Consider the following 16,259-nt stretch of genomic DNA (forward strand, 5'->3'; position numbering starts at 1 on the left):
GGCTATTTGGGGTCTTTTGTGTCTCCATTACAAATTTTAAGATTTTTTGTTATAGTTCTGTAAAAAATCCCATTGGTAATTTGATAGGGATTGCATTGAATCTGTAGATTGATTTGGGTAGTATAGTCATTTTCACAATATTGATTCTTCCAATCCAAGAACATGGTCTATCTCTCCATCTGTTGGTATCATCTTTAATTTCTTTCATCAATGTCTTATAGTTTTCTGCATACAGGTGTTTTGTCTCCCTAGGTAGGTTTATTCCTAGGTATTTTATTCTTTTTGTTACAATGGTAAATGAGAGTGTTTCCTTAATTTCTCTTTCAGATTGTTCATCATTAGTGTATAGGAATGCAAGAGATTTCTGTGCGTTAATTTTGTATCCTGCAACTTTACCAGATTCATTGATTAGCTCTAGTAGTTTTCTGGTGGCATCTTTAGGATTCTCTATGTATAGTATTATGTCATCTGCAAACAATGACAGCTTTGCTTCTTCTTTTACAATTCGTATTCCTTTTATTTCTTTTTCTTCTCTGATTGCTGAGGCTAGGACTTCCAAAACTGTGTTGAATAATAGTGGTGAGAGTGGACATCCTTTTCTTGTTCCTGATCTTAGAGGAAATGCTTTCAGTTTTTCACCATTGAGAATGATGTTTGCTGTGGGTTTGTTGTATATGGCCTTTATTATGTTCAGGTAGGTTCCCTCTATGCCCACTTTCTGGAGAGTTTTTATCACAAATTGGTGCTGAATTTTGTCAAAAGCTTTTTCTGCATCTATTGAGATGATCATATGGCTTTTATTCTTCAATTTGTTAATATGGTGTATCACACTGATTGATTTGCATATATTGAAGAATCCTTGCATCCCTGGGATAAATTCCACTTGATCATGGTGTATGATCCTTTTAATGTGTTGTTGGATTCTGTTTGCTAGTATTTGGTTGAGGATTTTTGCATCTATATTCATCAGTGCTATTGGTCTGTAATTTTCTTTTTTTTGTAGTATCTTTGTCTGGTTTTGGTATCAGGGTGATGGTGGCCTTATAGAATGAGTTTGGGAGTGTTCCTTCCTCTGCAATTTTTTGGAAGAGTTTGAGAAGGATGGGTGTTAACTCTTCTCTAAATGTTTGATAGAATTCACCTGTGAAGCAGTCTGGTTCTGGACTTTTGTTTGTTGGAAGATTTTTTTTTTTTTTTTTTTTTGCGGCACGCAGGCTTCTCGCTGCTGTGGCCTCTCCTGTTGCGGAGCACAGGCTCCAGACGTGCAGGCTCAGTGACCATGGCTCATGGGCCTAGCCACTCCGTGGCATGTGGGATCTTCCTGGACCAGGGCACGAACCCGTGTCCCCTTCATCAGCAGGTGGACTCTCAACCACTGCGCCACCAGGAAAGCCCTGTTGGAAGATTTTTAATCACAGTTTCAGTTTTATTACTTGTGATTGCTCTGTTCATATATTCTATTTCTTCCTGGTTCAGTCATGGAAGGTTATACCTTTCTAAGAATTTGCCGATTTCTTCCAGGTTGTCCATTTTATTGGCAGGGAGTTGCCTGTAGTAGTCCCTTAGGATACTTTGTATTTCTGGGGTGTCTGTTGTAACTTCTCCTTTTTCATTTCTAATTTTATTGATTTGAGTCCTCTCCCTCTTTTTCTTGATGAGTCTGGCTAATGGTATATCAATTTTGTTTATCTTCTCAAAGAACCAACTTTTAGTTTTATTGATATTTGCTATTGTTTTCTTTGTTTCCATTTCAGTTATTTCTCTCTGATCTTTATGATTTCTTTCCTTCTGCTAAATTTGGATTTTGTTTGTTCTTCTTTCTCTAGCTCCTTTAGGTGTAAGGTTAGATTATTTATTTGAGATTTTTCTTGTTTCTTGAGGTAGGCTTGTATAGCTATAAACTTCCCTCTTAGAACTGCTTTTGCTGCATCCCATAGGTTTTGGATCGTCGTGTTTTCATTGTCATTTGTCTCTAGGTATTTTTTTTTTCTTCTTTGATTTCTTCAGTGATCTCTTGGTTATTTAGTAACGTACTGTTTAGCCTCTATGTGTTTGTGTTTTTCATGTTTATTCCCCTGTAATTCATTTCTAATCCCGTAGCGTTGTGGTCAGAAAAGATGCTTGATATGATTTCAATTTTCTTAAATTTACTGAGGCTTGATTTGTGACCCAAGATGTGATCTATCTTGGAGAATGTTTTGTGTGCACTTGAGAAGAAAGTGTAATCTGCTGTTTTTGGATGGAATGTCCTATAAATATCAATTAAATCTATCTGGTCTATTGTGTCATTTAAAGCTTCTGTTTCCTTATTTATTTTCATTTTGGATGATCTGTCCATTTGTGTAAGTGAGGTGTTAAAGTCCCCCACTGTGATTGTGTTACTGTCAATTTCCTCTTTTATAGCTGTTAGCAGTTGCCTTATGTATTGAGGTGTTCCTATGTTGGGTGCATATCTATTTATAATTGTTACATCTTCTTGGATTAATCTCTTGATCATTATGTAGTGTCTTTCCTTGTCTCTTGTAACATTCTTTATTTTAAAGTCTATTTTATCTGATATTAGTATTGCTACTCCACGTTTCTTTTGATTTCCATTTGCATGGAATATTTTTTTCCATCCCCTCACTTTCAGTCTGTATGTGTCCCTAGGTCTGAAGTGGGTCTCTTGTAGACAGCATATATATGGGTCTTGTTTTTGTATCCATTCAGCAAGCCTGTGTCTTTTGGTTGGAGCATTTCATCCCTCACGTTTAAGGTAATTATCGATATGTATGTTCCTATGACCATTTTCTTAATTGTTTTGGGTTTGTTTTTGTAGGTCCTTTCCTTCTCTTGTGTTTCCCACTTAGAAAGTTCCTTTAACATTTATTGTAGAGCTGGTTTGGTGGTGCTGAATTCTCTTAGCTTTTGCTTGTCTGTAAAGCTTTTGATTTCTCCATCGAATCTGAATGAGATCTTTGCTGGGTAGAGTAATCTTGGTTGTAGGTTCTTCCCTTTCATCACTTTAAGTATATCATGCCACTCCTTTCTGGCTTGTAGAGTTTCTGCTGAGAAATCAGCTGTTAACCTTATGGGAGTTCCCTTGTATATTATTTATCGTTTTTACCTTGCTGCTTTCAATAATTTTTCTTTGTCTTTAATTTTTGCCAATTTGATTACTATGTGTCTCAGTGTGTTTCTCCTTGGGTTTATCCTGTATGGGACTCACTGCACTTCCTGGACTTGGGTGGCTATTTCCTTTCCCATGTTAGGGAAGTTTTTGACTATAATCTCTTCAAATAGTTTCTCGGGTCCTTTCTCTCTTCTCCTTCTGGGACCCCTACAATGTGAATGTTGTTGAGTTTAATGTTGTCCCAGAGGTCTCCTAGGCTGTCTTCATTTCTTTTCATTCTTTTTTCTTTATTCTGTTCCACAGCAGTGAATTCCACCATTCTGTCTTCCAGGTCACTTATCTGTTCTTCTGCCTCAGTTATTCTGCTATTGATTCCTTCTAGTGTAGTTTTCATTTCAGTTATTGTATTGTTCATCTCTATTTGTTTGTTCTTTAATTCTTCTAGGTCTTTGTTAAACATTTCTTGCATCTTCTCGATCTTTACCTCCATTGTTTTTCCGAGGTCCTGGATCATCTTCACTATCATTATTCTGATTTCTTTTTCTGGAAGGTTGCCTATCTCCACTTCATTTAGTTGTTTTTCTGGGGTTTTATCTTGTTCCTTCATCTGGTACATAGCCCTCTGCCTTTTCATCTTGTCTGTCTTTCTGTGAATGTGGTTTTTGTTCCACAGGCTGCAGGATTGTGGTTCTTCTTGCTTCTGCTGTCTGCGCTCTGGTGGATGAGGCTATCTAAGAGGCTTGTGCAGGTTTTCTGATGGGAGTGACTGGTGGTGGGTAGAGCTGGGGGCTGCTCTGGTGGGCGGAGCTCAGTAAAACTTTAATCCGCTTGACTGCTGATGGGTGGGGCTGGGTTCCTTCCCTGTTGGTTGTTTTGCTTGAGGCAACCCAACACTGGAGCCTACCTGGGCTCTTTGGTGGGGCTAATGTCAGACTCTGGGAGGGCTCACTCCAAGGAGTACTTCCCAGAACTTCTGCTTCCAGTGTCCTCTTCCCCACGGTGAGCCACAGCCACTTCCTGCCTCTGCAGGAGACCCTCCAACACTAGCAGGTAGGTCTGGTTCAGTCTCCCCTGGGTTCACTGCTCCTTCCCCTGGGTCCTGATGCACACACTACTTTGTGTCTGCCCTGCAAGAGTGGAGTCTCTGTTTCCCTCAGTCCTGTCGAAGTCCTGCAATCAAATCCCACTAGCCTTCAAAGTCTGATTCTCTAGGAATTCCTCCTCCTGTTGCCGGACCCCCAGGTTGGGAAGCCTGACATGGGGCTCAGAACCTTCACTCCAATGGGTGGACTTCTGTGGTATAAGTGTTCTCCAGTCTGTGAGTCACCCACCCAGCAGTTATGGGATTTGATTTTGCTGTGATTGCATCCCTCCTATCCTCTCATTGTGGCTTCTCCTTTGTCTTTGGATGTGGGGTATCTTTTTTGGTGAGTTCCAGCGTCTTCCTGTTGATGATTGTCCAGCAGCTAGTTGTGATTCTGGTGTTCTCACAAGAGGGAGTGAGAGCACGTCCTTCTACTCTGCCATCTTGGTTCAGGCCTCCAGGAAATCTTGTTCTTGTTAAGTTTGACCCTTTCCATTGCAGAAAATATTCTAGGTCTTATCCCTTTCTTTTGATCTCAGATATTCTCAGACCTTATTTGGAGTATGGGAGGGTGTTACCACTCAGGGTGATTAGAGAGGGACCACGCAAAGCCTTAGGATGAAAGAAGTCTTGAAGCCCTCTGGCACCGTATAGAATACTGACCAGACAAAGTCATCAATGGATGCTGACTAGAGGAAGAGCTAGTATATTCCAATGGCTCAGCTCTATTGTTTCTCTGGGAACATGAACAGAACTCATCTCAGGGGACCTGAGTCTTCCTGGGTGGAAGTTTTTTACCCTTTTAGAACATACCACCATAATCAGTTCTTGGTTTCCAGGGACTCTTATTAACCAGTATTCTTCTGCTTCTCCTCAAATGCCTGACCTAATTTTAGACTGGAGTAGTGATTTTCAACCTTGCTTCCATACTACAATCACATGGGAAGATTTAAGAAATCCTGATGCCTGGCCTTAACTGCAGAGCAGTTAAATCAGGATCTCTGGAGATCTGGAGGTGGGACTCTAAGACATCAGTATTTTTTAGAACCCCCAAGGTGATTCAAAGATGCAACAAAGGTAGTGAACCACCAATCTAATGTCTTGCAACACAAAAATGTGGTCTGTGACAAGCAATATCCACATTAACTGGGAGATTTTTAGAAATGTAGAATTTTAGCCATATCCCAGATCTACTGAATCAGAATCTGCAATTTCATGAGACAGTTGAGTAATTATGAGAAACACTGGTTTAGAACAATGATTCTCAATTCTGGCTATACATTAATATTAGTTGTAAGATCAGGTGTTAGAGCAGATTTGAGAAGATAGGGAAATGTGAGTCAGTAAAGAGGGCCCAAGGGAAGTGGAGTCGGGAGGGAGACAGCCTATTGATTGATGCAAATAATCCAAAGATATGCCTTAGTATGTTAGAGGCTGCAGAGGATCACATTTAATGTTTATTTATCACTTTTGATTTGTGGTAGCCAACCTTCAAGAGGATCTCCAGTGACTCGTACCTCCTGGTATTCAGGCCCTTATGTAGTCTCCTCCCACACTGAATCAGGACAATAATGGAAATAATGATGCTGGTTTCAAGGTTAGGTAATAAGAGACTTTGCAGCTTCTGATTTGGCCTCTTGGACCCCTTGCTCTGGGGAAAGCCAGCTGCCATACCGTGATAACACCCAAGGAGGCCCATGGAGAGGCGTGTGGAGAAGAACTGGGGCCTCCTTCCAAACTGCCAGCCATGGGAGTGAGTCAGCCATCTTAGAAGTGGGCCTTCCAGTTTTGGCTGAACCTTCAGGTGACAGCAACCCTAGCCAGTATCTAACTGCAGCTGCCTGAGAAACCCCATGAAAGAAATGCCTGTTAGAGCCCTGACCAAATCCTTTATCTACAGAAACTGTGGCATAATCAATGAGTGTTTTATACCACTAAGTTTTGGAATAATTTGTATTCTACCATTAAATAATTGCAACAGGGTTTGGTACATGGAAGTGGGGTGCCAGTATAACAAAAACCTAAAATGTGGCAGTGGATTTGGAATAAGAAGACAGGCAGAAGTTGGAAGAGCTTTGAAGAGATTGTTAAGGCCCTAAGGGAGGCTGCCAATGAGACCTTAAGGGACAGCGAGGAAAATGTTGCTAGAAATTAGAGGAAAGAGGTTTCTTTCTTCTAACAATGATCCTTGTTACTCCTTGTTATATAGTGGTAGAAAACTTTGCGCCATCACCTATGGTAACATGGAAAGTAAAAAATGCAGCTAGTGAGTTGGATGATATAGCTAAAGAGATTTCCAGACAGAATGTTGAAGTTGCCACTTGGCTTCCTTTTGATGCTTATAGTAAAATATAAGAGATAAACTACACAGGAAGTACTATTAAATATAAATATAAAAGAGCAGTAATTATTAAGTTTGAAAAAAAGTTTCTCACTCCAATATTCTCAAATTAAGAAAAGGTTTCAGAGCTGAGTATATGCAAGAGGAGACTATAAGACACTTTGTTAAGAGCTCAGAAAGATCTAAGGTGGTGTCTTGGAGGACCATTCTATTTCTCTGTCAAACAATAGGACTAAGAGTCTAACAATCTTTAGGGCATTGTTCCTCTCCAATGTAGAGATGTCTTATCTTGAAGAGATTTATGAGTATGGTTTTGTTGGGAAGAGCATAAATTGATTCACAGGAAATGTACAGTTTTTTAAAAATTATATCACTTTGGACTGAAAGGGACAGAGAAAGTACTCAATGAAAAGAAGACTATTGGATCTCCAAATATCTGCAGGTAGGAAACAAGCTGCAAAAACTACCAAGCTGCAGACACAGGGTACTTCTTTACATAGAAAAGGAAGAATGACTCAGGGGGTGGAACCAAGAACTTAGAAGGCAGAGCCAAGAACCATATCCCGGGCAGTAAGACTGAGACCTGAGGAACTAGCAACGTGTGCTTGGCTGGATTTCAGAATTGCTATGGACCTGTGACTCCAGTGTGCCTCCACCTTCTCCTATTTTTGAACTGAAGGGTCTATAGTGACTATCCTCAACTTGTCCACCCATTGCATATTGGGTGTATGGGGGGCAGACAAATTGGTTTTGGTTTATAGGTCCTCAAACTGAGAGAAACAGTACTAGAGGATCTGTAGTTAAGGAACCATACCTGTACTTAAGGAACCATACCTGAAGAGTCTCATCTATACCTGAACCTGATCTAGATAATGAGATTCTGGACCTTGAGCTTGGTTCTGTCATGGGACCTTGAGCTTGGTTCTGTCATGGGACATCTTTTGACAAGATATGAATGTATATTGCATGTGGGTGGGATGTAGAATGTTATGGACAGAGGGTTCACAGTGGCAGATGATACTTTCTATATATGGCTGCATGTCTATATACATACTTTCCATATGCTCTGCTAACAATGTGACCAACATTCCATCTGAAGAGGTGGAAACATAAATATTCCTTCTCCACAAATCTGGGGCTGGTAACTGCTCCAACCAATAGAATATGGTAAAAGTAATACTGTGGAACTTCCAAGGCTGGGTCAGAAAATATTATAGCTCATCCTGGCTCTCTCTCACTCTTGGGAAGTTTATCTTTGGTTCTCAGCCTCCATGATGTAAGAAAGCACAAACTAGCCATGTGGATGGAGAGACCACTTGGAGAGCCCAAATGGAGAATAACTGAGGCTCCCAACCAACAGCATCAACACCAGATCTTTGAGTAATGAGCCTTCAGATGATACCAGCCCCCAAATTTTGGGTCTTCCAGCTCCACATTGTAGAGAAAAGACAAGCTCTCCCTCTTGTTCTCTATCCAAATTCCTGACCCATAAAATTTTAAGCATAATATATGGTCGTTTTACCCCACCATGCTCTGGGGTGATTTGTTACACAATCATAATAATGGAATATAGTTCTTAACTGTTTTTTGGGGGCATCTTGAGTTGAGACTCTAGGAAGTAAAGGGCAACTCTGTAGCTTTCAGTTGTAACAAAGGTTCTTACCTAAACTCTAAAAATCTCTACCCCTTACTCAAATATTCACAATCATACAGGGAAGCTGAAGTTATTTCAACATGATTCCTATTTTGTGATATTCTTGAGGAAAACAAGTATATAAGTAATTAAAAATTTGGTCCAAATGACCTTGTCTTTTAGGTAATGCCAGAATGGAGTAAATAAAGGTACTATTTTTATAAAGAGAGATCTAAGCACAATAGGTGACAATGTCAGAATATGAAAGCAAGATTTAACATAGTGAAGCCTTATTTCAATAATTTAGTGATGATTATAGAGATGAAAGGAAATGTACAAGAAGCTTTTTTGTTTGTTTCTTTTTCCACAGAGGACAGGCCATGAGGGAATGTGATGGAAACTGGAGCAGGAGGAATTGGGGTCATAAATTAGGAAGCATTTCCTGACTAAGAGTTGTGAAATACTGAATATGTTAATAAGATAAATTGTGTCATCTAATAAAATTTAAAGAGACATTTATATAGCTTTCTACTTAATTGAAAAACTACCTCGCAGTTCTATAAATTTGGAATTTTGTCAAGTATATTGTATATAAAGAATCTACTGACAAAAATAATTTTAGGTGAGGGCGTTGGTTACTCAGTTTTTTGCAACAATTATCTGTACCCACACATCCTAGTCCATTATAGAAGTCTTGAATCTTTAAGTAATTTTATGGTGACTATTGTAGTGGAAAGCGCAGTATGTACAGAGTCAGAAGTTCTGGTTTCTCCCTCTTTGTCATTATTGAGCTCCGTGACCTTGGTTAAATCATTTAGCTTCTCACAATTTTGGTTTCTGTATACATAAAACATGAATAATACCTGCCCTATTGCCTCACAGGGTTGCTGTGCAAATCAAAGGAAATAATGAATGTTCCATGCCCTACACATAGTATACATAAAGGGAGAACTGCTTGTAGACAAGAGTGGAATCAGACTGGATGTGGCCTGAAAACTTAAATATATTGATTATTAATTCATGATTCTTAAGGCTGTAGATGTCTTCTTTAACAGATTCATATCCAGCTTATGAATCCCTCAGTTACATTTATATTCTGAAATAAGCACAGATTTTGGACTCTGAGAATATGGACCTGACGCTTATTATCAGTGTTATTTGGGGCAAGTCAAGCATAGTCTATCATCTGAAAAATGGGGAAAAGAATGATAATACATGACTTACAGGGTTAATGAGAGGTTTTAAGTAATATAACACATCTAAAAATGCCCTCTCAGCTGTACAATGAATTTTATTTATAAGTTCCCTGATATTTAAAAGAAGGGGAGCATGGTGTGTGTTGAAGCAGCCTGCTTCATTGGTGAACAGATGTCATCATTGAGAGGGTCCTCAGATCATAACAAAATTAATTTTCTTAAAACTTCCAAGTATTGGTCTTTCTTCTGCCTCTTGTAATAACACTGACTAAAAATACTACTTCCTCCACAACATAATACTTCAAAATATTTGGAGACAGCTATCATATCTCTTTAGGCTTTCCTCTCAAGACAGAAATACCCAGTTTCCTCAAAAGTTCTTTATGTAAATGGATTTGTCTAGATTTTCTCTGGATCTTCTCCAGGATTCCTTCTGAAGTGTAGTGTCTAGCATGGGGCAAAATTTTCCAGATGTGTTCAGGCCAGCATACATCACCTCCATTGAATTAGAGTCTAACTACCTTTGGTTTTGTTTAGATTTATTTTTGGCATTACAGTAATAATTATAGTACCATCAGTGAATGCTTACTACATACCATGCACACTACTAATTCTATTCTAAAAACCTTGCCAACCAGGAATTGTTTTCCCTATTGTATAGATAGTTTAGAGAGTTAAGCACTTGCCTAAGTTCACAAGTTCACAAAGGCAGTAGCATGTGGAAAAAGAGGTATTTGGATATAGTTCTGCCTGAGGCCCTTCCACATGACCTTACATTGCAGTTAAAGCAATGGCAACTCCTTAACCTAAATGTTAAGATGTATTTTCCCCCTATGTACAGTTAAAATTTTGTCATTTTGGTTTGTAATTATTTTTCAAGCATATCAAAATATTTGAAAAACTATTTTGGTCTTTACATATATTGGACTTTGCATAATCTGTAAACCAATATGAATTCTGTCAATATATTCATCAAGCCCACTGATAAAACAGAGTTCACTGGACAGACCACCAGAGATCTCTCTCCATGGTGACTAATCCAGGAATTGATACCTCTTGGATCTGGTTGTTCAACAACTATAAATTCAACTTAACTGTATTTTTATCCAGCCCATGTTCCTTCATCTTGCCTCTAACAATAACATGAGAAATCTTATGAAATACCAGGTTAGAATTAGGTAAGTGATATCCGTGATGTACTCCTTATTTCCAGGCTAATGACCCATGTTGATTTATGGTTAATCAGACAGAGGGTTTCTAAATGACAAAAAAAATATTAAAATTTTCATCATTGCTATAAAATCACAGAGGAATGCTTGTAAAATATTCAACTCCAGATATAAAATGCATTTATTATAAAATTATGTTTTAATTGTTAGAGACTATAATCCAAAATCAGTGAAAATCCTGTTATTGTAATTTTAACCATGTTTAGAAATTGTAGATGTGGGAGGCAATAACAATTTTCACTTTGTGACATTTTCATAATGATACTAAAAATATTTTCAAAAAGTTAACAGCATTATAAAGATGTGAAAGTTCATGCAATTATGAAAAAAAACATGCTACCAAAATGATTAAATATGTTACTGATTAAAATATGTTGCATACTCCCGCGCCCGGGCCCGCTCGGGGCCGCGTGGTGGTCTCGCTCCGTCGGGCTCTGTCCAGCAAGACCCGGCTGGTTCTGCTGGGCGCCCTGCCCCGGCCCTGCCCCGGCGTTCAGGCCGAGGCTGCCGTGCCTTACCTCCGCCTCAGGCACCCTTGCGGCCAGCGTCCCCGCGCGGCACGGCGTCCCCCGAGCGCGCCTTCTCAGGGCTCGTGGTTCGCGCAACCCCAGCTGTGGGCACGACAGACCCTGTTCCTTGCTCTCCCTCCCTAGTTTGTGACACCTTTTTCAGAGTCTTTGCGTGGTGTTCTAGTTCTTGCAGAGCCATTTCTTTCACGACGTGATAATCTAGAGCCTCCGTTACAGCCGACTTGTCCTACAAATAGGTAGAGGAAAGGTGGTACCTGAACCACTCAGTACGGAGTCACTTACTCTGGATGTTTACAGATACAAGCATTCATTGAAAGAAGACCTTCAGAAAGCAGATCTTGTTATTAGTCATGCAGGTGCAGGAAGCTGTTTGGAGAGTCTGGAAAAAAGAAAGCCGCTCACAGTGGTTATAAATGAAAAGTTGATGAACAATCATCAGCTGGAATTGGCAAAGCAGCTACACAAAGATGGGCATCTCTTCTACTGTACCTGCGGCATGCTTCCTGGGCTGTTACAGTCAATGGACTTTTCAACACTGAAATGTTTTCCTCCTGGCCAGCCAGAAAAATTTTCTGCATTTTAGGATAAAGTTGTTAGATTACAAAAATAAACACTAAACTCTCCACACTTTAAAAACACCCCTCAAATTCAACTTATGGAATGTGGTTAAATCAAATTAAATATAGAGTATATATTTATAGAATAATATGAATTAATAAGCTTCCTACATCTGTAGAATGTGTAGAAAATTTTATGGTGTGAATGTTAGCATTTGGGTCCAAATTCTAAATGCAATTTCACAAATTTATTAGATTTTTCCCTAATCTTCATATTTTAGTAAAAGAAATATGTAGGGAGCATTCACACGTTTTATCCTAGAACCCAAATGGATTTGGAATCATGAAAAAAAAATGAATTAAATATGAAAACTTTGACAGAAACCTCAAATGTAGTTAATTTGATATTAGAGTAAAAAATGAAACAGTAACAAACTTGTAAAAAAAAATTTGACTCAGAATCTTTAGCTTCATAATCCAAGGAACCAAATTTAAAAAAAAAGACCAACAAAAATGATGGATTGTGTTCTGTGAAATAAAAAGCTCAGTAATTACCTTAAAAAGATTAACTATCAAGTCAGTTGATCTATTGTACTTTGAGAAACTACTCTTATCCTGAAGATAATAGTAGTAGAGTGGAGTGGTTGTGTTCACTGTTTTCCTATAGAATATAAATAGAAAGTGACAAAAATAATCTTGCCCAACGTCAAAGCTTTACTGGTTTGGGAAGAGTAAATCAAAAAGCACTTGTGCCAATAGGACTTGCTGTTATTTTTTAAGGACCCCCCCTCTCACAGTGGTATTGAAGTATTTACTGTAGTATCATAGAGGAATTTATGCCCTTATAAAATTAGTTTTACAAATGAATAATTGATCTGATGTGTATAATGGCCTAAATATATGATTTTAAAAATTTACATAACTCAAAATAGATACTTTATGAAATTCTGATTATGGTAAGTGGTCTCAAGACCTATAAAATAAACTAGATTATCCATAAGTATTGATAGTCTTCTGGTAGAAAGTTTAGATATAATTCATCCATAAAAATAGACAATTCACTATAAAGATTTATTTTCGATTATATTATCCCAAAATGTTGAATATTCTAAACATTTTACTTGGGATGCATTATATAATGTTTCTGTAGATTTATTTTCCTGATTGTGTTTTACTTAGGCTAATATTAAAATAAATTCTTACTAATGGTAAAAAAAAATGTTGCATAGGTTTAAATTAAACATAACAGATCTTATCTTTCAGGCTTTGGACTCTTTTTGTCTGGACTAATCTATGCCTCTTTTGTTCATTCATTCATTCATTTTCCATCTAACAAATAAATTATATTAGCAAATAGTGTGCTTGTACTTCGGAGGTCTCGTAATATATTAGACCTGATTCCTGTCTTTATTAAGTGTTGGGAATAATCCTATAATTCAGTAAGGAAGAGAAGAAGTATATAAATTATCCAAAGTAGATAATGATAAGTTCTGTAAAAATAATTTAGACTGAAGAAAGATCAGTTTTGGGCAAGGTAATCAGCAGTGTTTCATGAACACAGGTAGAATATAAGCTGAGCCTGGAAATCTAGTGATATTTCAATATTTCAGGATGTGATGAAGAGTGTCTGAGACTGAGGATGGAGTATCCCCACTCTAGTCCATTTTAATTTTGATGGTGTTTATTTAAGCCCTAGAGGTAGCAGAGGAGAAATGTGATCCCTTTCCTGGTCAAGAGTGGAATGGTATCTTAGTGAACTTCAGGGCACACCAAGACAATATCTTTTTGAACACCTAGTTAAGTCCAAGATAGTGTACTATAAACTGAGTTTACAGAAAAACAAGAAATAATCCTTGCTCTCTAAGAATCTATAGTGTAGTGATAACTAAGGAAAATCTTGCAAGATGCCAAATTAAAGTATTTAAGTCCAGGTATTCTCATACCTTTACCTACATTGGACATTATCCATCATTTTAATCTTGGCCAATCTGAGGTGACCCTCCAGGGATAGCTAGGTAGGTCTTTCCTGTAAGGTCAGCATATCAACCAAATTAGGAGACAGAACAACATGCCATGTGAAAACGTGGTGCCACAGATCAAACAGGGCCAAAGACTGTAAGGTTTGATTTGTTTCTAGTTTGAAATGAAACAATAATGAATGTTAAGCAAAGTTCATTATTTAGGATGGTGAAGGATCATGGATTACAGTAGTCATTTACTGTATAATGTTTATGGTTGAAAGACAATTTCTTTTATTATTCTGTGATCACTGTAAAATGTGAAGTTTCCTCAGATTTTCATTTTTCGGAAGAAAATTTTTAGAATGGTCCCTTTCCCCCTGGTATTGTGTTATTTTGTCAAACAAGCAACATTGAAAGTATTTTCCCTCCTCCCCATCCAATTACCGTGTCAGTCAGGTTCCAGTCAGAAAAGAGAAATTGTTCTAGGTATTTTACGCAGAGGAAATTTCATACAAGGGCTTACTTAGGAGGGTCATTGAGGATCTGAGGATCCAAAGAGGGAGCATAAGGCAATCTAGACATTAGCAGAAGCAGAAACTGCTACCACACTGAGGCTGACAGGATAAAGAGAGGGGCCATTGTCATTAAAGATGAGATACTGTTAGTGGAAGCTGGAACTATAATAGGTCAGCCTGGTGGGAAATGGAGCCACAAAGGAAAAGCCTCACTAGACTTCAGAGGTGGAGCAGAGGAGCTACTGTTGCTGCTGGAGACATGGCCCAAAGCAGACAGTGAGCGGAGGAAAGACCCTGGCTTCTCCCCTCCTCCCACCGTCTAATCTTACAACATTGCCTCCAAATACTTGAACTTATTTGGGAGCCAGAGGGAAAGGGACACAAAGATAATGTAGTTCCTTGTGATGCAGTAAAGGACAGAGAGATGTGGGAGAGGGATCTGAGAGCAAAAAGCCAGCCCATGACTCAGAGACAATCAATGTTGATATCATTTCAGCTATCTTGTATGCATAAATAAAATAAAATGTTTACACTGAAATGTAAATGAAATATATACAACCATATATATTTGGATTCGACAAGGTTACTTCAGAATTTACACACTATAATGCAATTTCCTTTTTCTATTTCACACATATTACGAGCATCATTCTGTGTTGCCACATGCAGATCGTTATTTTTAACAACTGCCTAATATTCCATTGTATTGATGGACTATAATGTATTTAACCAGTTTTCCTCAAGGGCTGTTTTGATTATTTTTAATTTTTCATGGTTACAAACAATGCCAGACTGAAGATACTTGTACTTGTAAAATTGATCACTTCTACAATTATTTCATAGGATAGATTTCTAAAAGTGGATTTTTCAGTGAAGTATATGCACTTTTAAATTTTTGATAGTTATTTCCACACTCCCTTTCTAATGTTGGTAGTAATTTGTATTCAAATCAAGATTGTATGAAAGAGGTTGTTAATTAATCATTTGCTCCAATATTATATACTATCAATCTTTGTCAATCTGATAAGTAGATATATGTGTATATGTATTGAAGTCTGTAACTGTATGTGTCTGTGTCTGTGGAATGGCTATGGCTATATCCATATATCTATGTTTTAGTGTATGAACATGTTGATATCTTTACCTATATGTCTGTGACTATGTCTTTGCTGATATATCTACATAAATGTAGTGGAGCTTCATTATTCATGAATTCTATATTTGTAAATTTGCCCACTTGCTAAAATTTATTTGTAAGCCCAAAATCAATAACTGCAGTGCTTTTGTGATCATTTGGGGACATGTAAAAAGTAGTGAAAAATTCAAGTCACGTTACACACATGTTCCCAGCTGAGGTCAAGCAAGGTGATGCTCTGTCTTCTTGTGTCAGCTCTCAGAGTATAAATAAGTGTTCTTTTCACAGTGTATTTAGTGCCTTTTTTTGGTGTGTGTGCTTTTTCTTGGTGATTTTGCTGCTGAAAATGGCCCCCATGCATAGAGCTGAAGTACAGTCTAGTGCTCCTAAGTGCAAGAAGGCTGTGATGTGCCTTATGGAGAAAATATGTGTGTTAGATAAACATCATTCAGACATGCGTTGTAATGCTCTTGGCCATAAGTCCAATGTTAATGAATCAACAATATATATTAAACAAGTTGTCTTTAAACAGAAACACACATAAATCAAGGTTATGTATTGATTAATTGATGAAAATGGTATAAACAGAGGCTTGCAAGAACCTAACCCTGCATTTCCCGTAAGAGAATGCTGAGTGTTTAGTAACTTGATATTCACGAGGACTTTATAGCTCATAACTACTGCATATAATGAGACAATTATATCCATATCTATGGCTCTACCAATCTTTCTATGTCTTTGATTCAATAAATATTTATCAAGTGCCTCTTATGAAATAGGCACTGGGAATAAAATGCTAAGCAAAGACACCAAAAACACAAACAACAAAATTAAAAATAGGCAAATTGTACTACAACAAAAATAAACACTTGAGTGTTTCAAAGGCCTCTTATCAACAGAGTGAAAATGAAACTCACAGGAATGGGAGAAAATATTTGAAAATCATATATCTGATAATAGATTGAT

The 16,259-nt window shown here is 37.8% G+C and overlaps 1 protein-coding gene across 1 annotated transcript; it reads left to right on the forward strand.

The window, feature by feature from the left end:
* The first annotated feature begins 11,546 nt into the window (after positions 1 to 11,546).
* On the forward strand, positions 11,547 to 11,708 carry LOC132513866 (UDP-N-acetylglucosamine transferase subunit ALG13 homolog). Its single transcript, XM_060138479.1, has one exon. The coding sequence runs from the start codon at positions 11,550 to 11,552 to the stop codon at positions 11,706 to 11,708; it is 159 nt and encodes a 52-aa protein (XP_059994462.1). The 5' UTR covers positions 11,547 to 11,549.
* The last annotated feature ends 4,551 nt before the right edge of the window (positions 11,709 to 16,259 follow it).

The sequence above is a fragment of the Lagenorhynchus albirostris genome, chromosome X, assembly GCF_949774975.1.
Source record: "Lagenorhynchus albirostris chromosome X, mLagAlb1.1, whole genome shotgun sequence".
Taxonomy (NCBI): domain Eukaryota; kingdom Metazoa; phylum Chordata; class Mammalia; order Artiodactyla; family Delphinidae; genus Lagenorhynchus; species Lagenorhynchus albirostris.